Source organism: Thermobia domestica, chromosome 13, assembly GCF_964235325.1.
Source record: "Thermobia domestica chromosome 13, izTheDome1.hap1.1, whole genome shotgun sequence".
Taxonomy (NCBI): Eukaryota; Metazoa; Arthropoda; class Insecta; order Zygentoma; family Lepismatidae; genus Thermobia; species Thermobia domestica.
This window is the reverse complement of record NC_137466.1, coordinates 88,350,151-88,376,223: the sequence shown is the minus strand read 5'-3', so window position 1 is coordinate 88,376,223 and position 26,073 is coordinate 88,350,151. Positions and strand designations below refer to the sequence as shown.

Below are 26,073 nucleotides of genomic sequence, written 5' to 3'. Positions count from 1 at the left end.
CGTGGGAAAGTTCGCCTCAAACGTTGATCTTTTCCAGTATGGCGCTTCTTCAGTGGAACCTCAATGGCTTCTGTGGTCACCGTGAGGAATTGACCCAAATGATCACTGACCACTCGCCTGTATTTATCTGCTTGCAGGAAACCCATTTTAAGCCTACCCAGTCCTTCCTTCTTTCTGGGTATACTATGTATCGCGATGCGATAAACCAGACGCTGACCACGCTGCTAGCGGCGTGGCAGTCTGTGCCTCCGATTCTGTTCATTCTCAGCAAATTCACATTGTATCAGACTACAAGGCGTTGCGGTGCGAGTACACTTTTCTCGCCCGCTTACAGTTTGTTCATTGTACGTTCCTCACTCAGAAGCCTTTACAACCGCCGCTCTGCTTCAGCTCTTCCATCAGCTTAAACCGCCAGTCTTGCTTGTAGGAGACCTTAATGCCTATCACCGTCTGTGGGGTTCTGTCCTCCGTACTAAGGTCGTGGCCGCGAGGTCACTGAATTTCTTGAGGAGAGTGGCTTGCTTATCCTTAATGATGGCAGTCCTACTCATTTCTCCACTGCCCATGGCACATATACTTGTATCGACCTCTCCATGTGCAGTGCTGGTCTCTTGACCTCATTGACATGGAGAGTGCATCCTGATCTTTGTGGCAGTGATCACTTCCCGTTGTTTGTTGAAGGTCTCCCTGTTCCTCCTCCTTTTCCTCTCCGCCGCTTCAATCTGAAGCGTGCTGACAGGCGTAAATTCCGTGATCTCAGTGAGTTTCATTGTCGTGATGATCTCCCTGTAGCTGTTGTGACAGAGGCTTTTGAGCGGACTGTTCTCGATGCTGCTCATGGTTCCATTCCCGAATGTGGTGGCGACGTTTCCCGCCGGCGTGTTCCATGGTGGTCTGCGGAACTCCGTGAGGCTATCCAAGCTCTTCGGCTTGCTCTTTCCACTTTTAATCGTCATTCCACAGAAGAAAATCTTCAGCAGTTCCGCATTCTGCGTGCTCGTGCTCGACGTCTGGTAAAGATTTCGAAGCGCCAAAGCTGGAAGAATTACGTTTCGTCACTCAGTAGTCGCACGCCTATGTCAACTGTGTGGCGTCGGGTTCGCTCCCTAAACGGCTCTGCTTCTTTACTTCTTGTCCCAGCATTAAACGTGTATGGTGTTCTAGAGACGCATTCCTCAGAGATCGCTAACATACTGGGCCACCACTTTGCCACTATCTCTGAGTCGGCTCACTACCCACCAGCCTTTGCTCGTTCACGTCCTCAGCTAGAGCGAATCCCGTTAAATTTCCGTACCGCCAGCAGTGAGGCCTATAACGCTCCTTTCACGATCGTTGAGTTCGATTTTGCTCTCCGCGAATCGTCCAATACTGTTCCCGGGCTTGACCGTGTTTCCTACGATATGTTGCGCAACCTCTCCCGCGATTCTCAGCTTGCATTATTGCAGCTGTACAATCGCTTCTGGGATGAGGAGTTCTTTCCACCTGCTTGGTGTGAGGCCCTGGTTCTTCCCATCTTAAAGCCAGGGAAAGCGGCAACTAGCCCCACGGGCTACGGACCCATTGCTCTCACGAGCTGTGTCTGTAAGCTGCTAGAGCGAATGGTCAACAAGCGCCTGGTGTGGTATTTGGAATCGCATTCCCTTTTGAGCAAGTTTCAAAGTGGCTTTCGTCGCTTCCGTTCAACTATTGACAATCTTGCTTATCTTGAGGGTCAAATTCAAGATGTCTTTCTAAACGGAGAACATCTTGTGGCTATATTTTTTGACTTAGAGAAGGCGTATGACACCACATGGCGTTACGGTATCTTAAAACAATTATATGACTGGGGTCTTCGTGGGCATATAGTCCAATTTATCACGAATTTTTTTCACGAGCGACACTTTAGAGTGCGTGTGGGATCTGGTCTCTCTGAGCGCTTTGTACAAGAAAATGGTGTTCCACAAGGCAGTGTCCTTAGTGTCACGTTGTTTGCTGTCGCTGTCAACAGTGATCTTTCGCAGATCCAGGCTCCTGTGTATGGTCTGCTTTACGTTGACGACCTTATCATTTTCTGTCGCTCCCGCCACCTTCGCGGCATTATTCGACAGCTTCAACTGACTCTCAATCGTCTTGTTCGCTGGTCGAATGAGACTGGATTTCGCTTTTCCACCGAGAAATCTCAATGTGTTGACTTCTGCCGGCAGCGTACTTGCCTTGTTGACCCGGACTTGTACTTCGATGGCACCCGTTTGTCATTCGTTGATACAGTCCGTTTCTTGGGTCTGGTCTTTGACCGTCGCTTGTCGTGGGCACTACATATTTGGAATCTTAAGTATTCTTGTCTTCGAGCTCTGAATCTCCTTCGTGTCCTTTCCCACCGCACGTGGAGTGCTGATCGTACTGCTCTGCTTCGTTTGTACCGTAGTCTAATTCGGTCTAAGTTAGATTATGGCTGTATTGTCTATTGTTCTGCTCGTGCTTCTCTGTTACGACAACTTGATACAGTGCATCACCTGGGTATTCGTATTGCTACTGGCGCCTACCGAAGTAGTCCCGTCGCCAGCCTGTATGCTGAAGCCAGTGAACCTTCGTTAGCATATCGTCGCAGCAGACTACTTCTTAATTATTCTGCGCATGTGCGTTGTATTCCAGACCACCCGTGTAGACCATGTCTCCGTGGTGGTCGGATATACGAGCGCTATGCTGCACGTCCTCGCTCTACAGGTCCATGGTACATCCGTGCGTGTGAGAGTTTCCTTGCCGACGATTTCCTGTGGCCCTCTCTTTCGTTGGTTCACTTTTGTGCTATTCCACCCTGGCTACTTCGTCTACCTCGCCATGATTTACGTTCGTCTATGCATTCGAAACAGCAGACTAGTTCCCAGGTGTACCAGCAAGAGTTTGCCGCACTGTTAGATCAGTACCCCGATTTTAGTGTGTTCTTTACGGACGGTTCTAAGGATGGGAATTCTGTAGGCTGTGCCTTTGTCACCGACGAGGCCAGCTCCGAATTCCATTTGCATCGCCTGTGTTCCGTGTTTGCTGCTGAATTGACTGCAGTTAAGCTTGTCTTAGACCACGCTCTCACGCTTTCACTCCGTCATGTGCTTGTTTACACCGATTCTCAGAGCGTGATTTTGAGTCTACAGAATGTCTTCAGTATGCACTCTGTCGTGCAGGACATTCTTGTGAGATGCCATGAATTGCAGCAACAGGATTGCGTCGTTGTTGTCTGCTGGGTGCCGGATCATGTCGGCATCCGGGGAAACGAACGTGCTGACTCAGCTGCCAAGAACGCCGCCTTGGCTGGGGTTGCACTGGAGCATAGCCTTCCTAGCTCCGATCTTCAGAACCATTTTTACTCTTTGATGCGCTCTCACTGGCAAGCGGATTGGGACCAGGCCCTTGAGAATAAATTACATGCAGTTAAGCCGGTACTAGGAGAGTGGCGTACGTCTTCTTGTTCCCGTCATCGAGATGAAGTGCTCCTGGCGCGTCTGCATATCGGACACTCTCATCTCACGCATAGCTATTTGTTACGTCAGGTGAACCGTCCGTATTGTGAAGCGTGTATTGTCCCCCTGAGTATTCAGCACATTCTTGTTGAATGTCCTGAATACTCAGATCTCAGAGAGCGTTATGGACTGCCTTCTTTACTTACCCGTGTCTTGGGGGATTCTAGTTCGATTGTTGACCGGGTCCTTCAGTTTATTTTTGCATCTGGGGTTGCTCACGCTCTCTGAGCATTTTTAGTTTGTTGTTACTGTTTTATCGCTGCGAAATTTTTATATTTTCTCTGAGATTTTATTGTTTATATATATATATATATATATATATATATATATATATTGTTATCGTTATATATTTTATCTTATTTATTGTTTTAGCTTTTTTCGTTTTTTAGCAGCGTTTTCGTTCAATTGCTCTGTATTCATTTTAGACTTAAATTCTTTTACTCGTGCAGTCCTGAGCAACGATCTTAATCGTGACGGGGACATATAGCCTCGTTGCTGACGCCCCCATTACTCCCCCCCCCTACTCAATCAATCAACCAAGTAAAATATCATTCACGCATTTTTGTTTCATCGAATACGAGAATTTGAAATATAATTCAGTACATTATTAATCTAATAATATTGTGCAATATTATTTAATTCTGTGTTTAGAGGGAATTTCATAAATTTAATCGGATGACTAGTAATTGATGGACAATTGGATTTTTCGCCAGTAATATTGATTTATAAACTGTGGTTCGCGGAACAATAGTTCTTACTACAAATAGACGATCCTAGGATTTGAACCCGGGATTTCAGCGATTTTGAAACCAGAACGTTAAATGCTAATTTTCACTTGTTCTCATTACGTTACAGGAAAGAAATTAGGATTTATTGTAGGGAGTCTACCATCTGAAAAATATTTAAAGTCCCAGCACATGTCATTTTTCACCGGAGGCATGATTGCTGACATACACATACGTGAAGCTCAGTTGCTATCACAAGTCAATTGTAATTTTGAAGAATAGACAAAAAGAACAATGCAACAATAATATTAAAAACACTGACACGCCAACACACCAAACACTTGGCTAGATTAGATATATACTTTCAGAGGAGTTTAATTCTACAAGGGTCGTTCAAGGTTGACCGGGAATTTTATTTCTTCAGAGGAAACAGATTGCACAAGAAGCACCAAACTATGCCAGCTCTTCAAAGTATTCTCCGTGCGCGTCGGGGCACCGTTGCCATCGTTGTGGCAGCTCCCTGATTCCTTTGGCATAGAAAGAACTTGGTTGTTGTTGTAGCCACTGAAGGACATCGTTTCGTAGTGCTTCATCTGTCGTAAATTTCTTCCCTCCCAGATGGCCTTTAGGGGTGCAAACAAATGATAATCACTGGGGGCTAAATCTGGATTGTAGGGGGATGGGGCAGAACTTCCCAGCGCATTTCTTGTTGTCACATTGGCCGTGTGAGGGCGGGCATTATCATGGAGAAGAATGACATTTCCAGACAACATCCCAGTTCTTTTCTTGTGAATGGACTTCCTTACAGCACCACTCAACAATGTGGAGTAGTAATGGCATTAATTGTGCTCCCTTTATCCAGAAAATCCACATAGATAACACACTTCATGTCCCAGAAAACACTTGCCATGCTCCCGTCCTTCGCGAAACTGTTCACACCATTCGTACACTCTTGTGCGTGACATCGTTTGTTCACCATACTGTGCTTGGAATCTTCTGAAAATCTCAGCTGGTTTTAACTTCCTCCTTCACAAGAAATTTGATTACACTCCGCTGCTCCACAGCCACAGACGCACTGCTTGCCGCCATGTTCGCAGCAACTGCTGCTCATGCACCAAATACGTCATGCCAGACGCTAGTTACTCGAGAAGTAATACAATACGTCACCCGCAAGTTTCATCATGATCCGGCTATTCATCGATTATTTACGTCCGAAAATCCCGGTCAAACTTGAACAACCCTTGTACATACCAAGTACACAACACTCTTACAACTTATTACCGAATGCGGACAGTAATGGGAATGAGATACCTACGCAGAGTTTACTAAGACCACACGACCCGTTCCGTTTAATCACTCGTATAGTTTCACGCTTTATCACTAATATGACAATTGTGCGAACCGATTGATCGTACTGGAATTTCGAATGTTTCCACGAAAAGTACGAAAAGCAGTAATCAGGTGTTTCTAGTTCACCGAAATCTTCGAGATGCGTGCCTTGACCTCACCACCTGAACATTCCTTTTAAGATCTGTTTCATGTCTTATCTACCGCAAATATCTCCGTTGTTTCCGGCAAAGAACCAGAAAGAAAAACAAAATCAGTCGGCATTTTCATTCGCTTCAATGTTGAAAAACAGTAAAATCTTAGAGGTTTACAAAATGATATACTACAGCATAATATTATACTTGCGTTGAACAGAAGCATTTTTCAAACGCTGCTTATTATAAAGAAATTAATTCCAATTCATTATGGCAGCACACAGCTAGCGGCGTAGTAAATTCTTATGGTATCCTCCGTGAGAAATGTTCGCGGATACCTGGGCAAGAAAAGTTTGTAAAGCATCCATTTTTTTCCAAATAGCTAATAATAATAATAATAAATTCTCGAATCAGTTAATCTTAACGATGTTATTAGTGCTAAACAAATGAAAGATTTCTTGTTTTTCATTATTGCAATGTGAAAATAAGTTACGTCGCCTATGTTAGTGGCCTACTATTACAAGAATACATGATAAGTTGTTTCAAGCTACCATTATGTAATGTTTTATGCAAACAAATCCGAGTTCATAATTGTTTGTATTTACATTATTAATTATTTAATCGATGAGCCTTTATAAAAGTTAGTGTCAAATTGTGTTTAGGCTCGATGATTTTTGTGAGGCCTCTGAAAGCGCGAGACCTTGGGTCATCACCCACCGCTTGCAACACCACTGACACAACAAATCCATCATAACTGTTAAATAATAATAATAATAAATAAATAAATAAATAAATAATGTTTAAAATGGTCATGCTGTCTTGCTTAATATTAGAAGAAAGCACAAGTTATTTCTGAAATAATTATTCTTTCTGTTGTTCGTATGACGATCGTTTAAGAAAGATTATAGCGAGCACTAACAACATGTACCATATATGTATTATCTGCTATCAATACTGCCTCTTTTCTCGATTACTTTTGGTTTTGTGTCCATCACGTTTAGTATGCTAACGCTTTAAGCTGTTGCCAACTCTGTATAAACACCGTCTTCTATCATGTAAACAAGCGATACTAGCGGCCCCAGGAAAAGGGAGCCAGCGCTTAGTGGCACTCACTGTACCTGTGTACACTATATAAGAAATATTCTGTGTTTTGCAGTGCAAAAGTAAGTATATATATATATATATATTTCGTTGTAAGAGGTAATTGGTAAAAATGTGAGGCGCGTTAGTTATCTCGTCTGCAAAAATATAAATAATCTCTATAATAATAATAATAATAATAATAATAATAGCTAGAATTGGATTTAAGAAGAAAAAAAAAATGGATTCTTTTAATTTAAGAATTTAGGCAATGGAGGTGTATAACCATACTAACGAGAACTTTAATTCCAAAAGATACAGGATGACTCAGTAAAGATAAGTAAAAGTTAATAAAATATTGTTAAATAAAAAAAAAATTGAAAAATAAGAGTATAAAAAAAATTAAATTTTCAATCGGATTCTCATTACCATGACCATACAAATCCATTTGCTAAGTAGTGCAGATCCCTGCCTCAACAGAACCCGAGCCCCTTTCGAATAAAATAATCATTTAATAATAATAATAAAAAAAATCACACATTAGATAATTAAATAAAATAAAAATAATAGAATAATATCTAGCTTAAAATCACACATTAACAATATCTTAAATATATTTTCCATAAACTTACCATAAATCAGGTGCTGAGACTTAAAAAAATAATAATTGATAAATATGTAAACCGCTGTTTTTTTTTAAAGGTTTATTTCCCAAAATGGGATAACAAAACTACAAACAAAAAATATAATAACAGCAAAATAAAATAATGTTAAACAAACAAAATAATCGTAATAATCATCCAATAATTAAATAAGTAAATATATACATACACCCTCCATTCCAAAAGAAACCGAACTTTTGAAAACAAATAGTACCACTAGTGCCATCTGTTGTAATATTTTACCGGTAGATGGCGTAGTCCCTCATTGACAACTGGTATAAATGTCATGACATTTGGATGCACGGCAACAAAGTTATTGCGTTTCAACTGTCAGTGTGTTGTGTACATCGGTCGGAAAATGAGTTTCAAACAACGAGCTGCAATTGAGTTTTGTGTTAAACTGAGTAAAACTTTTAGTGAAACACACCAAATGCTACAAAATGCATATGGTGATGAGTGTCTATCCCGTACGCAAGTTTACGAGTGGTTCAGGCGATTCAAATCGGGTAGAGAAACGCTGGATGATGACGAAAGATCAGTCCGTCCCAGAACCGGATTATCGGAAGAAAACATCGAAAAAGTGCGTGAATTCATCAAACATAACAAAAAATCGTCGGTGAAAGTTATTGAAGTGGAAATAGGCATTCCTCAAACAAACGCATACCGCATTTTGACCGAAGTTTTGGGCCTTAAGAAGGTTAATTCGCGGTTTGTACCACACAAACTCACCGAAGACCAAAAAGTTGATCGAATTGCGCATTGCAAAGACATCGTTAAAAGTGCTCGGCAGGATCGAAACTTCTTGAAATCGATTGTAACTGGTGACGAGACGTGGTGTTTTGAATATGAGCCCGAAACAAAGCGGCAAAGTGCTGAATGGAGAGTGCCGGATGAAGGAACACCCAAAGAAAGTCGCTTGGTGAAGTCAAAAGTTAAGGTGATGCTGATTTGTTTTTACGATTCAAAAGGAATTATCCACAAAGAATTTGTTCAGCCCGGCCAGACAGTCACCGGAGAGTTTTACTTGGGCGTCATGAAGCGTTTGCTGGCAAGAATTCGTCGTATTCGGCCCGAATATCGCGAAATCGGCAGTTGGACTCTTTTGGACGATAATGCACCATCACATCGTTCGCGACTTGTAACTGAATTTTTGGTCAAAAATCACATTATTCGGTTGCATCATCCGCCCTATTCACCAGATCTCGCTCCGTGCGATTTCTATCTGTTCCCGAAACTGCATTTGGCGATGAAAGGAAAGTGGCACGCATCGATTGATGCCATTGAGAAGGCGACGACCGCCGTCCTAAAGACCATTCCAATAAAGGACATGGAGAAGTCGTTTGACAACTTGTTGGAGCGTGCAAATATGTGTATCGATGCAGAAGGGGAATACATTGATTAATAAAAATGATTTGTTCCAAAATATACATTGCTTTTTTGTTTTTTTAAAACGTTCGGTTTCTTTTGGAATGGAGGGTGTATATTAATTAAGAAGTTCATCCATTATGGGAATTCAAATTAGAAAAAAAATAGTTAAACAAATAAACATTTTTAAATAGCAGGTTCACACATTCATCAAACAAAAAAATTGTGTAACTCAGAAAAAAAAATATTGGACCCGAAATAATCTATCCTCACCAGTGAGAAACTACTAGTGAATGTCAGAAAGGAGTCAATATATAATCTAGTTACATTGCGTTGTTGCAAAATTGTTCAATGGATTTTTCTTTCTTTTTCTTTTTTCTTTTTTAATACTTCAAATCACAGTCTTCGAGGTTCAAAACATTTAGTATTCTCGTCGACAGTTAGCCATAATATCTCGTTCATCGTTATTTCAACGTTTATCCGAAGAGGAAAACTTTACAACGTTGAGAGAAAAAGAATATATAATTTAGTAATTATTCTTGTTCACCAATTAAACTTAATGATATTTGTCCAACAGACATACACAGGAAGCCAAATAATTCTATATTAATTTCTAAATACTGAAAGTCGAAAGTTTATCAAATATTCAAAATGCAACTAAATTCCATGGTATCGTCCAAAAATAAAGAAAACTAAAAGCAGAATAATTTTAGTTACAATTTCCAGTATCAAGATCGAAAATCCAATTAAACATGACTAAATGCTGTATAAACTGTCACTAACACTTCATCCAATAATCCAACCAAATGTAACGAAAAGGTTAATGCTTCTGTTAAACTTTCAAACTTTTCCAGAATTTAGATTGGTGAAAAATTTTCCAGAATTATAGTTGATTCCAAAAGAAATAATAATCAATGTGGTAAGTGTCGATGTCCAATTATCAGGTAAGTCCCAATACTTCTACACACGTTGAGGAAAGGAAACTTTAAAAAAAAAAAAAAAAAAAAAAAAAAAACAGCTGACAGATAGAGGAACTCCAGGACCAGATTGAGAACCACTTAGTTGTCCTCCAATCAACACGTACACATGATCATCACATACAGTTCCTAATATCGTAGAGATTTTATTTTAATGGCCTCTTATTCCTATTAACGTACTGAATCCGTATTGACTTTAATAATGTTACGATTACAGTAACAATTCCACTTCTAGGGCATTCACAAAATGAACACTTTAAAACCGAACACAATGAATAAGACAATAGACAGCCGCAGGGATTGTTGTTGTTGTTTTTCTTTTTTTTTTCTCAGCTCCGTTACAAACTTTTACTACGAGTAGTCATTTAATCATAATAATATTTTCATATTTGCCATTCATTGGCTATTCTTTACAATTGACGCGTCGCTACATAACTTATTCAATCAACGAAGAAAGGAACTACATTTCGTAATCATTATATAATTATTTCATTACAATTATATTCCCGGGTAAATTTTTTTTTAAAAAAAATCGTCTTTTTACATTACTTATATTTCCCAAAACTCAATTCAAGCTCGCAGTGGTAGAGCGTTTACCTCTAGTGCCTGGGGTCCCGGGTTCGATCCCAGCCCCCGCCAAGTGAAGTTTGCGGTGGACAAACACCGTGTGCGTGGGTTTTCTCGGGGTTCTTCCGTTTCCTCCCACTTTCTTTATTCCCCCGTTTCATTCATTACTCATCATCACCGTCTCCTTTAGCCTAACCGGCATAACCGTGGAACGTAAAACTCAAAGATTTCATTTCATTTTTTTTCAATTCAAGCTCGAAACTTTTACTTAACCACAGAGGCCTTACAAAAGGAAAGGTTATACGCCAATCACAAAACGTAGAATAAAAAAAACTAGTTTCAGAAGTTTACGGTCCTTTGGACTTTCAAAATTTCCGACTACTACTCCGAAAATACAATAAATCAGTATCATTAATGAAGGATTACAAAGATAAACGAAAGGTTGGATACACTTCAAACAGCCGAAAACGCGATAACAGCTTTCCTTCATTTTCAAAATTTTACATATTCCTCATCACTGATCAAACCGAAATAACTGTTACATAGCTTAAGGACAAATTAAAGATAAATGTAAACATTTGGAAAGAATTCAGAAACATAAGATTGAAGAATCGAAAATTTGACCATAAATTGATAAGTTTCGTAACATGTCCTCTCCGAGAATGATTTCTGTCACAGATATTATATTCACAAACGTCCAATCAGAGGTAATCAATCGTCTCGTATTCAATTCAGTAATACGCTCTTCCAAGATATACAGTATTTAAAATAAACGTAAACATATTTTTTCTTCGCAATTACTAAAACAAAATTAAAATAAATGACATGGAACAGTATAACTGGCAACACATTTATCCTCCTTCAAATACTTTTGGCATCCGACGGTAAGTCTAATTAAATTGGGTTCCCTATGCTCAAGGACAGGCAGTCGATCCCCGAACATATTACGGTACACTGATAAAATTGGCCCTTAACACACGAAAAAGAAAAAAATCACATTAACGGATATATCATGCAAAAGCCAGAAGAAATGGACAAGGGTTGTTGGGTGCAAAAAAGAAGAGAATTTAATTTTTAAAAACAAATGCATATGTGTGATCAACTATTTTGAGCAGTAAGCTGTAGTAAGTAAGACCCTCAAATGTAAACAACCCAAGAGTTTGTTTTTAATAATTACTGCAGAAAACCATGTATCGCAAAATAATTAGTGAATATATTAAACCGCATAATTTAAGCTACTCCCCCTTTTGACCTATTCCGTATTCTGAAATAAACATGTAATCAGACAAAATTTTACGTTCATCGAAATAACAATACTATGCCATGACTAATCAGAATTTCAATATTTCTACCAGTAACGAACTTGATACAACACGAATTAAAATAAAAAATCCTAACTTTACATTTGTAACTACCTATCCTGATATTTAAAATTTAATAATTACACTACCATAATTAACTATTTTCGATCTATGCCATTGCGCCATTTCATTAGTTCAACAAATCTAATATTACAATTAACATATCGAATTGTTGCCATTATTAAAACGTAGAATATGTTTTTTGACACAAAGAGTATATTATTACTAGCAAAAATCAAAAACTTTTAAGAACGAGATCACGAAATAATAATTTTTATCTTCATCTCCTTTATACCAAAAACAATTCTAGTATCTATTTACAGAATATAAACACCTTTTTATTCTCTAAGCCTCAGCACACTTAAATAATCATCAATTTCACTATTTTTTTTTCATCACATATCAACGAATTATAACGAAATAAATAATGAGGGAGAAAAATAACAGAATAAATGACTCTTATATCAAAATTTTAATAACATTTTGGCATTTACTGAAAATTCAAAGGAGGAGGAGTGTTAGTAAAACTAGCCTCTTATATCTCTAATTGTTACACGTTACACAGAAATATGGCTGCCCTACAAAACGAAATTTGTCCCTTTTTTCCTTTCTTTTAGTTTTAGAAAATGAGGCTTTTTTTTTTTTTTTTATAACAAAATTAACAACTTACTGGTTCTTGGAGTCCTTATCTGATTTTATCGTTTTCTTTATACGTTATAACTGTGTATTTCGTTCATTAACTGCAGGGAATAATATCTAAAACGAAGCACTTGGCCGGATTTTGACATCCCAGTACCCACACCTCCTGCCTCTGTTTCTGCATCTAGCCAATGTTGCTAACTCCCTCAAATATAAAATTCACCAAAAATTCCCCCTCAACGTTTTAATAACTAATGCTAAAATTATTTGGAAAAATACTGTTCTAAGTTAAATATATCATTTTGAACAGGACTAATAAACCAAGGAATGGAATTAAAAATAAAATAAAATAAAATAAATAAATAGAATAGGAAAAAAGAAAAACTGAGGAAAACGAACATAATGTAACGGATAGAATTGTCTCGTTACAAATGTTTATATCACCCTGTAAACATTTCATATCTTGGAGTTTTCCTAGTAAAGAATATAAGTTCTAAAAGTGGAAAATTAATATTCAATATAAATAAAATGACAAGAATGTGCTCTTGCTTGCATTTTTCAAAAGGATAAAAAGTTAACAAATGTTATAATCTAACTGAACAACTATACCGTTTCTTTATGTAGGTAACTCCTGTAAAGCGACCATCATCAACAACAACAAATCGTCCGCCTTCATCCAAACCGGGAAGTAGAAGACATTCATTAGGTAAGTACATTTATGGATAAGTTAATAAATCTTTTTCTGAGTATCTAATGAAATGTTTTCGTAGGTTTTGAATTTGTGTAGAGTATTTGTCTTCTCGTCATGGAAGCATGATGATGTGAATATTATTTTTTATGTCTTCGTATGCTGTTTGCATCAACGTTACCTCAGTACATTCGTTATGAGACCTGACTAGAGTAATTGTTCATGAGTGTTAAAGTTTACATATCACTAAAGAAAAATGCAGGAAAATCTAAAATCAAATAAAAGCTAGATATTTTATATCAATTACTTCTCACGTGCAGAATACCGCAACAACCTGTATTTTCCTGGTACTTGTTTATTCTTATCTTCCAAGACAAGTTTATCTCCCCCATACCTCCTTCAAAATACTAAAATATAACACAGATTAAACTCCATAACACTTAATACGAGAAATGATCAGAAAGTAAAAGATTACAAAGCCCGCATCGTGGGGTGAGTTTGATGATTCCCTCCTAGTAAAAATCCTTTCCTTTTGTGTTCAGCCACGTTGTCACAGAATGTTTCACCTCCTCGTCTGAAGCATACTGTAGAATATCGTGCACAATGTAACGAACGCTTCCGAACGACATTCCCAATTCTGCCATCAGATGCCGTAACGTGATTTTTCTGTCGTCCTGAATCAGCTCTTCCACGCGAACTGTGTTCAAATCTGTTAATGCTGTACTAGGGCGGCCACTGCGCTCGTCGGTGACGTTTTCTCCATCAGCGGAGTTCTTCGCGAGACCAGTTTTCCAAACGAGTCGCCATTTGTGTTTACCTACAACTAGCGCCGTATGTGACGAGTGGCTCAAATTGCACAGTTGCCAACTCCATGTTGTAAAATTACCATACACTCATTCCTCCGTAAGAAACTGAGCTCCAGAAATATTGGGTAACCTTAGTGTCTGATTCTCCCTTGTATATAGTGATACAAAGTAAGAAATGAAGGCTATGGTGTATAATATTCGGTAAAGTAATGATACAGGGTGTTTTTTCCCTCACCCATTGAAGATCTTTATGTAGTTTGTACAAAAGATTACAAGTGAATAATTTTCTGTTTGTCTCTAAAAGTTCTCTCTAAGTGATTAAGTAATTGCAGGACGGACGTTTGAGGTCTGCTGGTTAAGAATGACCCTGCCTGTTTCAGCTGGGCCTAAAGGAACCTCTTGCCCGTTGCAGCTCAGAGATAGGATTAAGATCCGCCCGTTGCAGCTTGGAGATAGGTTAGGATACCTCTTATCCGTTAATTAGTACATTTATTAGGCTCAGTATACTACACAAAAAACAGTTAATTCAAAATGTTCACCTTGCCAACTTGTAAACCCTGTGGACTCTCGTCCATAGGAGCATACACAATGCCAAGTGAAAATTTTGGTGCTACTTCTTGGAGGACGCGTTTAAGGAAGCATATTAAGATGCTGCCTACAACATACTTTCGCTGGCAGGTTGAAATCGAGATCTGCCAGCGAAATTCTTCAATGTGATAAATAACGAGAATGCGATTCTGCTTCGTATTCCATTCTATCTATAACAAACAGACGTAAAAGGTTAGTTCAGTGCTTCCTACACTTCTTTCGTTTACACCGTCCTTATTGTTCCACTAAGGTGACGACCTAGTCAGAACATTTTCGACAGCGCTCCTAGACAGTACATGTAAATGAATAATATTTATAGATATAACAAATGAAACCATATTTAAATTCACGTACATTTTATGACGATACCTTTATCAGTAAAAGTATGGTCGAGTTCCAAACCAATAGACTAAGTAACATTTCAGTGAAACTTTCAACGCGGCAGCACATAGTTAGAGAAATCTTAAATAAGCACATATAATAATACATTTCTACAACTCCATACCTATGAACATCAGGGTAAGAACATAGCATCAACTTCAAAATGAAATGAAACGAAATCAAGTATTTTAGTTTTACGTTTATTAATTATGCTCTGTAGTCTAAAAAAGACGGATTATTAATGAAAGTGAATGATTTGTTGGATAATGAATATGGGAGAAGACAGAAGAATCTCGAGAAATCCCACGAACATTATGTTGTTCATGACAAACTAACATGGCGTAAGGAATCGAACCACGGGCCGGTCACACCAGAGATGAGAAGTTGCATCACTGAGTCACCTTGTCCACTAGACACCGAGATGGAGGATAACAAAGTTGTATCAGAACTTCTGTCTATACTAGATAATGAGATACCAGATACATAATGTATTGCCAGAAATAGGCCTGTAGCAATTTGAATAATTAAGCATAAGCCAAGAAGAGAACCAAAGTTTCATCAAGGCCCTGGCGCCTTACGATATGCGACGCCCTGCATTAATCGATTTCTAAGAGTTTCGATAGTTTACATTAATAACTACGTACGCAAAAGAGTGAGCCCAGGCCTTGATGTCACCCTACTCCTGGGCTATGACCCCTTTTGGCTGCTCGCATCAATAACTAGCGATGCTTTAAAGAATGCAATCCCTTAAAAAATCCAAAGCTATAAATCCCACGTTCAAATATACAATCATTCCAACTTAATTACAATAGGAATAGACGTTAAAGTTGCCCTACTTTTCTGTACATATATGGCCTAGGAATTAATTCGTGCGGGTGGACAAGAGATGGCGCAACGAACGGAGCGTCCCACAGTTCCGTGTATCCACACATGTGTTGCAAACCCCTGTCATCGCGTATCGTTCGTAGTATAGGGCAGTGGATTAAAGCGTCAACAACACCAGTTTGTAGTTAAGTGAACATGGCGCAATTTGTGCCTGATAAAGTGTTTTTGCGGGGTGTCCTGCTGCATTACTTTAACATGCAGAAAAGTGCGACTGAAAGTCATCGTATTTTGGTGGAGGTGTATGGTGACCATGCTCTAGCTGAGCGAACGTGTCAGAAGTGGTTTGCACGGTTTAGAAGTGGTGATTTCGGCTTGGCAGACCAAGAGCGAGCTGGACAGCCAAAAAAATTTCAAGACGAAGAATTGACAGCATTGCTCGAGCAGGATTCGTGTCAAACGCAGGAACAACTTGCAGCAGCATTAGGTGTTGATCAAACAACAGTCTCCAAACGCTTGAAAGCCATGGGAATGATTCAAAAGATGTCACATTGGGTTCCACATGAATTGAAAGACAGAGACGTTGAAAGACGAAAAACCATTTGCGAATTGCTGCTTCAACGACAGAGCAGAAAGGGGTTTCTGCATCGAATTATTACGGGTGATGAGAAGTGGATCCATTACGAGAACCCTAAACGAAAAAAGGCCTGGGTGAAACTAGGTGAACCAGGTCCATCACAACCAAAACGAGATATTCACTGTGCAAAGGTTATGCTGTGCATATGGTGGGATATGAAAGGTGTGGTGTACTATGAGCTGCTGCAACCGGGTGAAACTATGAATGGAGAACGTTATCGACGACAATTAATGCGTTTGAAGCAAGCTCTGGCCAGAACACGACCAGAATGGGAGAACAGACATGATAAACTTATTGTTCAACATGATAACGCTCGCCCACATGTCGCAAAACCGGTCAAAACCTATTTAGAAAATGTCGGATGGGAAGTTTTACCCCACCCGCCGTATTCACCAGACGTTGTTCCTTCGGACTACTACTTGTTCGATTGCATGAACAACGATTTGATTGGACAGCGGTTTACTTCTTCAGAAGATATCGAAACATGGGTCTCTGACTGGATCGCTTCCAAGGATGAGGACTTCTTTCGCCACGGAATCCGTACATTGCCTGACAGATGGGCGAAAGTGGTGGCTAGCGATGGACAATATTTTTCTTAAGGTATTTATGTATTTTGTGTTTGTACTACAGCTTCAATGTGTGCGTACCAACCGCACGAATTAATTCCTAGACCAAATATATGCAAGTAATATTTTCATAGAGTTTTTACGCTGCGTTTTTCTTAACGCTGTAGCGTAAAGAATGATGAAGATTTTTTTTTGTGTGTGTGTGTGTGTGTGTAGAAGGCCCAAAAAAAGATGAAGGATTCGCAAATGAGGAGGCAGCACATGAAGTCCCGTGTGTGTCTTCAGAAAGAAAAGTAGTCAGAATTGTGAACCTTTGGGCAAATATTTTCTTTGAAAACATTTCTAGCAGAAGAACACTTTCCTTAGTTGAAAAGATTGGTAAAGACAATTCTTGTATTACTACCTCTGGTAATGCTGACTACGAAGATTTTTCTCCTACAGATAACTAAAAATAATAACTTTCAGCAACATCAGTCAATAATCCTCACACTACTAAAGATGGACTGGGACCATACAAAAATCATTTGGATCAAGTCCCAGTTACAAAAGATTTTATCCAAAGAGGCCGTAATGCATATGAGTCACATTTGAATACAATAGAAAAGGGAAGACACAAGAGGAAGAGAAAGGAAAAAAGCAGAAACAGGAGGAGAGAGAAAGAAGACAGAATTTGAGGCCAAATCAGTTCAAGCTAAGAAAACTATGCAGTTCAAAAATAATTTGGGAAAGAACCAACACACAAATAAACATAAGAGGCTACCACATTTCTTTCCACACTTCTGCGGTTCACGTCTAATGAAGATCTCTGGAACTACAATGCTATGGTACGTGCAGCAAAGAAGAAAATGAAGAAAGAATTGAAAGTTAATGATTTTGATGGGGTTAAAATCGATAATGCTATGCTAGAAGCTGCGTTAAAAAAGATCGAAGAAAGCAAATAATGTTTGAGATAAGGAACAAACAGAAAGAACTCAAAAAGAACAAAACGTTGTGAATTATTCCCCCAAATCATCACAAAAGAACAAAACGTTCAAGAATTGGTGATAAAGCAGGCACAGTACATAATACAGCATGTACAGCTAAATATAGTATGTGTCTAGGAACTTGAATTTTTTTCGAATTAGACTAATGTAATAATATAATAATTATTAAACATTATGAAAAATATAACACTTATTAAACATTATGCAAATTACGGAACCACCTCATATTTACTTTTTAAAAAAGTTCTGGAATGTAAGCACCTGTAGAAAGGATGTAATAGTAATGAACCTACTTACTTCTACTTTTTTGACCCAAAACTTCGTTTTTTTATAATTGAAAATCGCTTGAATCTCTGTAGGAAACTTTTGAATGGTGTGTGTTTTAAGACTAATTTAATTTGATCTTTTCTTTTCAGCTCATTGATATTAAATTGCAACCATAACAGCTATGAAATCTAATAAATAATCTTTCGCTTGCCGTCAATGTGGCACTTTCAACAACCTTGCTGCTGTTTAGAAAGTAGTTAGTACATAGATGTGTAAATGGGGGGGGGGGGAATATGCTGCCACATGTGATGCCATCACGACAAGGTAAAATCTACATAATTCAACACAGAGTCGGCGGAAACATGGCCAATTTTTAGCAAAATCGTGAATTTCTGAGTGTTAATTAGAATTTTGTTCATACAAAAGCACAATATGTTACATGCCTGATCATTTTTTGAAATTCCACTTTATCATATTTAATAATAATAATATTGCAGATCATAACGTACTTGTCTTATAATGGAATATTTAAATTTTAATCATTAACATTTATATGGTGATTCTTCTCTTAAGTAGTTGTGTTTTCAGAAAGTTCAGTCAGTATTCATTCTGAGGTACTATGGTGGAATACAATTTTGTAGCAGAAATCCACATTGTATGTCTTCGGTATCTACCCTATATATTTCTCACAGTGTGATTGCTCTTCAAAGCAAATACTTTAAGTAAACTTTTAGGAACTTCCTTGAAGTTTTGTTGAATTACTTCAGATTTAATTATATTTTTATTCCTTGATTATGCTTTGACTTGTTTATATTCAAAATTCCCAATGTTCTTCAACTGATCTACAGAAGCAATGGTAGATCCATTAAACAATTCTATAAATAGCTTTCATATGTTTACAGAAAGTTGTGATAACACAAAACCTATATGCAATTATTAGCTGCCGACGTAAGCATATGAGAACTTATACAGGGTGTCTACTAAAATTCCAAAATGAGATTTCGTGACTTTTTTGTGACCTTTTCTTTATCAAATCATAAAATTTCGGAACAGTCTCAAGAGCGGAGTTGCATGCGAATTAGGCCGAATTTTTATGCATGCGATTTGGTAGCGATTTTTTAGCGTCTAAAGCCGAGCATAGACATCTTTGGTGGTGAATTTTGACGTATTGTAGAACACAATTTTCCAGTCTGTACGTATATTTATACAGATAAAAAAATCGTGACCCAAAAGCTAAATTTTGTGACTTTTTCTTGACTTTCGTGACCGTTTTCTCATTTCGTGACTTTTTCGTGACTTTCGTGACCGATAGACACTCTGTTATAGTTTCACTACCCTGATAGTTTCACTTCAGGTGTATGTATGTGTATGTGTGTGTGGTACTTTATTTCTTGGCAGCTACTTGCTGGATCCGAACAGGTTTGGTGGACAAGTAGCCCATGGTTTAAGGAATGAAGATCGCTATATTTGATAGGGACAAGCTCGGCTTGGGAACAGAAACTGTGTTCCACAGATTTGCAAACCAGAAGCTTCTGAGTTTGGTTCACCTCGACTTGTTTATATTGTTTTTCATGAATTGAGCACATAAAGGCATAGAACTATAATGAAACAACAGTAAAATCGGAATCCCTTATATCCCGCTGATCTGGATATTCGAGGATATTGTTTTGATGAAATTGTGACAGTGAAATTATAACAATTTCATGGACGACTTTGTTGCTTCATTTCTGTTCCCCTTAAGTGGCGCAGTTGCATAAGAAACCAATGGAACCTTTCTTCCTAAACCAGTGTATTATGTTGACAGCATTCATTTTAGCGTAATTTTGTATCAAAATACTTTATTTCGTTCCTTTGTCACTGACCGCGTTATTTGGAAACTTTCATTCAAACATAATTTCTGTTTTCGATGCATACATCTTATTTTAGTTCATATATATAGCAATGTTTTCGGTAGAACCTAATAAAACAATCTGGGATTTAAGTCCTTCGCCTATTTATTTATACAAATATATCTCTCTAATAATCTACAAAGTTTCTTTGTGTTGCAGTAAAATGTTTCTCAGTGTTTAAAGAATTCTCAGCACATAGTGGCTTTGGAGATAAAGGTATAATCGTCTTGGGTTAAAGTAGAAACCCCTTCATTCATTGAACCTCAGGGGTAGGTGATTACAAGAAATCTCCTTTGTCCAATGCGACATCAGGAGATAGGACTCCTTCGTAGCTTAATGCAGTCCCAGGAGGAAGGTAGTTGTAGGATATCTCTCTCGCCCAATGTAGCTTCCACAGATAAGGTTTAGAAAGATTTCTCTATTGCCCAATGCGGTTCCCGGAGAAAGGTGTTGGTAGGTTAATAATTAGTTGTTAACTTGTTCTTTTGTCCACTTGTGGTCCTTTGTATGGATATCCTCTGAAGGGGCGGTACGTCCAGTTTCGGTTTCCTTCCGAACCAACTTCATGATTTCCTGATGTTCTCGTTTCATCGTCTACTGGTAACAATGTTTGTACACAGTAACACGTGGTTGCGAATGAAACGTGTGTTTATAGAGGTTGCTTACACGTAAAGGTATGGAACCTTACAATATCAATATATATATATAAAAGCAAAACTGAAGTTTCATTTAGTAGTTATATAAAATTATAACCTTTAGATTTTGATATCTTTGTATTCTTTTAAAATGAAATATGCAAGTATTTAGATACTACTAGAATATTTAAAATGTTAAACTTATATTGTGTTTAATGTTCCAGCAGAGGAAACAGAAACAGGTTGCGACGAAATCGAAGGCAGGTGTTTTCAGATTGTGTGCTGAGTGAAATTTTGTACAGATTTAAGTTTTAAGAAATATTCCGTACCGTTCTTGTATAATCGCGTTATACACACAAATTTCATTTTCTTCAACTGTAATGTGTTATTTTGTTTTGTTTCATTTGGCACCTATCGAAAAGTATTTTCCTTTTATCATTCTGTTAGCTACATGAAATATAATTATTTTTCAAAAGAAGCTAATACAAAACACAATTTACGTTACATAATCTGTTGTAAATTTATGTATTAATTTCAGTTAATCATGGAAGCTGTTTGCCACTGAATAACTTATTACGTATTCGTGATTAGTGACTAAGTTCCGAAATTAATCATCTATGCATGATCATGTCTTTTTTTCTTGAATTTTAGTGCACTTGTGACAATAACTAAAATTTTAAATGCATGAAAATGGATCAATATGCATGAAAGTGTTGTAATTTGATCTTTTATTATTAAGTATGTTTTGGGTTAAATTTGGCTTATTTGTTAGTATTGGAAACACTTACTAAACTCATATGAGTGATTACTTAGAATAAAAGATAAATAAATAAATAATTTGGTATCAAACACTGTCCATAATCTGAAGGAGCAAATGTTACTGTGAAGAGGGAGTGCAAGACCACTGCTAAGCATAAGCTTCAAACAAACTATACAGAATGCAATTACATGGGCGCATGGGGGAATATTCAAGATTAACAAAAAATTGGCTACTTACCAATGAATCCTCCCTTGAAAAATTTAACTCTCAGCTGGTTCCTTCCTCAGTGGCAAGATAAAAAGGATTAAAACGGAAAGGAGAAAAAAGGAGTAAAACCAGGAATACATACCACTATATAAAAGTAACGAACAAAAAAGATCCTGTTAAGAGCAGAGCAGTGTTCCTCTCAGGATCTTTTTTGTTCGTTACTTTTATATAGTGGTATGTATTCCTGGTTTTACTCCTTTTTTCTCCTTTCCGTTTTAATCCTTTTCACCTTGCCACTGAGAAACCAGCTGAGAGTTCCGAAACGTCAAAACCTTTAAATTTTTCAAGGGAGGATTCATTGGTTAAGTAGCCAATTTTTTGTTAATATACAGAATGCAGTTTATTTTGAAGTGGTTAAAGTGTTAAAAAATTTAAGTCAGTACAATTTGAGGTATTTATTTATTTTTTAAAAAAATATTTCTATCTTTGAAGTAGAAGATAATTCCTTCACATGGAAATGTTGTATTTTTTATTTCTTTTATACGGCAGTATTTTTATATGTTTTTAGAAGTATTTGTCTCACATACTTTTAAGATGTATACTGTATCAATATATTTTGTTTTGTTCAGACAAATTTTCTTTTATTCAGGGAAGAAAACTCCAATTGAAGTATCTCGAAGTGTTACTGGTACACCAACTGAAGCCAAACAACAAAATGTGGCTGCTGATGAACCCGTATTAGAAAACCAAAATATGTCAATGTCTCCTGTTATAGAGAACGAGAAGCCGAAAACATCGAATAGAAGGGAAAGTAATGTGATGCTACTTGGCGGAGAAGAAAAAAGTAATACTTTCGTGCTGGATAAAGAACATAATTCTACTAACGAGCCTGTTGTATTAGGTGGCAACAATAATGAATTAAGCAGGTTTGTATCTTATAAAGGATAGTTATTGAGAATAATAAAATAGATTGAATCCGCCTATCCTTGTGCAACAGATCCAAGAATTAGTATGAATAAAAACATGCTTTAAGAAAAATACTCTTAGTAACTCAAATACTATTATGTAATAGTAGATCCTTTTTGGACGTAGAAAAAATCAGAACTTTTCTTGGATCTTCAATAAAAAGAAAGCTATAATTCACTAAATTAATGCAATACGTCTACTAACATTTAATGTGTTATTGTTATTACTAGTATTACTTTTTGTTTTTAGTGAGTTGGCGGAACCTTTGGTTCCTTCGCCGTCACAACAGACACCAGTATCTAGCAGAATGCCATCAGCTCGTCCTCCCACAGGATTAGTAAAGAGACCTCGTACAGGGCGTAGTAGTTCTTCTGCTCGTCCTCGGAGTGCTCGACCAGCAGCCCCACGGATAAGGGATCGGGGTGACGTGCCTGTGGAAGAAGTTTCTCGGTAAGTTCAGACATCATCATGCAGCCAAATAATTTTATTGTGTATAACCATAGAGTAATTTTGCTTTTTTGTATTATGATACAAATTATGCACTATAATCATGGAAGAGAAAACGAACATATTGAAGCAAAAAACGTACTTCATTCTTGATCTCATTTTGATTATATTTGCTGCATGAAACCACCTCGAGCCACACTGGAATACTCTTGCTCACGAGACCACGAAAATCAAGTAGTGCTGGGTCTGGTCAGAGGAAACACGAAGGGTCGTTCCTACTCGGTAGATAGTGTTGGCATTTCGGCGTCCACCTAGCGTAGTGAAGACAATTGGGAGAACTACTTGAAAGAAATACCAAACTCCAGTCTAGAGCGGCCGACGGCTAGTCATTAAGGCCGATATGCTGACCACACATCACTCCAAGGACTTGCGCCTGGAGTGTAACTTTTTGCTTGTTAGATGAAGAGAAATTTATTGAGTACCATAAAATGGGGTGACTTCTGCCGATTGCATATTTTATTTTGGTGCTAATTACATAAAGCAAGAACGCCACGTGTTAATCGAATCTGTTCAAAGGAGAGAACAAGTAGCAATGTATTCATTGCCGACTTTAAAATATCGCCACAAAGAATTATTATTCCATACATTATTATTTTGCGTTATTGTTAAAAGTAGTATTTCACGCGACTGGAAGATGAAAACTAGTCTAGGTTTTTTTTGTCTTCATTCACAGTAATTCCAAACTGGTGTCAACTACAGACCACAGGGTTTGTCTGAAGCATGAAATGGTGTGACTAGTTATTACCTTAGTTTACAAAAAAACATACGCTTAAGTGAAACACACTTTTTCCCATTCGTAGAAACTGTACTAAAGTAGGTTTCAGATGAAGATACTTTTACCATAATGGAGAGAGGATTATTTGTACGACTGAAGAAATATTAAAAGGAAAAACAAATGTGGGGAAGGCCGTTGAAAAACATAATATATCGCGCCCAACTACCCTGGACTAAATTCACAAGCATCGAAATAACATGATAGATCCAGAAAATTCCAAACTGGTAGTAAAACACCCGGAGGTTGTTACAGACTCGTTAAAATCAACTATGAGCATGATGGTGAGTCACAAAGCGTTTGAAAGGCTCGAATCTATATTGGCAAAGTCAGTAAGTAATTCATTCCTACGTTCTATTAAGTCCATTTCATGCGTAAGAAGATCATATTTCATCTTCCCTACAAATAATGATGAATCCGAAGAGGTTCACACACAGATTGGAGGAATTTAAATACTCCCAGGATTCTGCGAAAATATCGCTTGCTCTCGACAGACGTATAGTCGCAGAAGTGCAGTAATTTTTGTTCCCGTAAAAGTCATTTAAAGTAACATTTATTTATGAGTACGTAAATATATTGTATCTTTGTAGAAGCTTATTATTGTAATTGTTCACAATATTTTTAAAAACAAAAATTGCTGTTGAAGCTACACTATAAGACTTACGATTTCGTACATTCATACTGTTTAATCATGTACTTGACGCCTTCGGCCGGTATTTATATGTAATTTGTACCCAGAAATTTAGATTGCACAATATAGCAATATGGACATTTTAAAAGTAAGACAATAAAATATTTAAATTATTAATTTCGAAATATTTTGGTTGGAAACTTAATTTGTTCTAAAAAGAACTCGATATAAAAGATTGTTGTTCTAAAAAGAATTGAGCCTTTTGTGCGCGAGACGGCGCAGTATTCCAAATCTCAGGGTATATGAGTCGCAGCAGGTCAGGCCTAACATCATTTGACAGCTAACAATTGAAGCTAGATGATGTACAAAAAATGTTGCAATTCTTATAATCAGACGTAAAGTTTTGCGCCTTGAAGGTAAGGGAACTTTCCGCAAAACTGCGCTACATTTTACAATTTTATTTGTATGAAGGCGAAATGCAGCGCAAGCCCGTGAAGAAATTTGTAGTGTTTATGGGCAAGATATGTTATCAAAAGTAACAGACAATAGAAAGTTTAATCGCTTTCATTCTGGAAATTTCGACGTCCAAGATGCTCCTCGCAGTGAGCGACAATCATAGCAAAACCGGTTTGGCGACAGTTAAGCAAAACCGGAATATAAACATTACGTGACATCGCTAAGGACCTAAATATCCATTATCAAACAGTGTTAAACCATTTGTAGAAAGCTGGGTACAGAATGAAGCTCGAGATTTGGGCGTTACATGAGCTGACTCAAAAACATTTACTCGATCGAATTTCCATCTGTGAATCTCTACTGAAATGTTTGATTTAATTTTGAGTTTAGCATCTCATTCAGCAGTGAGGCTATATGGAACATGAACCTACAGCTTAACGTGGGATCCGAAACACATTAGCTCCCACCAGGAATCGAACTTGGGTCTCCCACGCCGAAGATGTCTACGCTAACCTTTTAACCACGAGGCAGCTGTTTTACTGCAACGTATTGAACTTCAGTCATTTCGTAAACGGTTGATCACGAGTGATGAGGAGGGGATAATACACAACAACAATGTGCGAAAAAAGATCGGGTCGAAGCGAGGAGAAGCTCCACAGTCTCTGACAAAGCCCGCACTGACGCCCTGAAGGTCATGCTGTGCACTTGGGGGAATTGCAAGATCATCGTGCATCACGAACTGCTGCCGTGAGGTAGAAGATAAACTCAGACCTATACTATCGACAATTAGCACGAGTTCCCTAGCAGTTCAAAAGAAATGGACGTAACCAATGAACAGAAGGACGTCGTATACTACGCTGACAACGTCAGAGTGCATGCATCTTTAACGACCCGTCAGAAATTGAGAGAACTTGATGGGAGGTATTAATGCATCTGCCGTGTAGCCCGGACCTGGTACCGCCAAACAAGTATTTGTTTCAGTTTCTATATGGTGTTGAGCTAGTTTCAAAAGAAGCCTTGAAAATCACGTATCACGGTTTTTTTTTAATTTTTTTTTATTTTTATTTTTATTTATTAGAAACCTCAGAAGTTCTATAGCGATGGGATTATGATGTTGCTGGAAAAATGGGAGAAAGTAATCGAACAAAATGGTATATATGC

At 37.7% G+C, this 26,073-nt stretch overlaps 1 protein-coding gene across 1 annotated transcript in view; it reads left to right on the top strand.

Annotated features, from left to right (window-relative positions):
• Nucleotides 1-26,073, top strand: part of IFT54 (intraflagellar transport 54) — a 92,576-nt gene that overhangs the window by 50,268 nt on the left and 16,235 nt on the right. Inside the window, exons 7-9 of the mRNA XM_081736034.1 lie at nt 12,976-13,057; nt 22,230-22,506; nt 22,796-22,996. Coding sequence (XP_081592160.1) covers nt 12,976-13,057; nt 22,230-22,506; nt 22,796-22,996 — 560 coding nt within the window. The remainder of the gene's footprint in view (nt 1-12,975; nt 13,058-22,229; nt 22,507-22,795; nt 22,997-26,073) is intronic.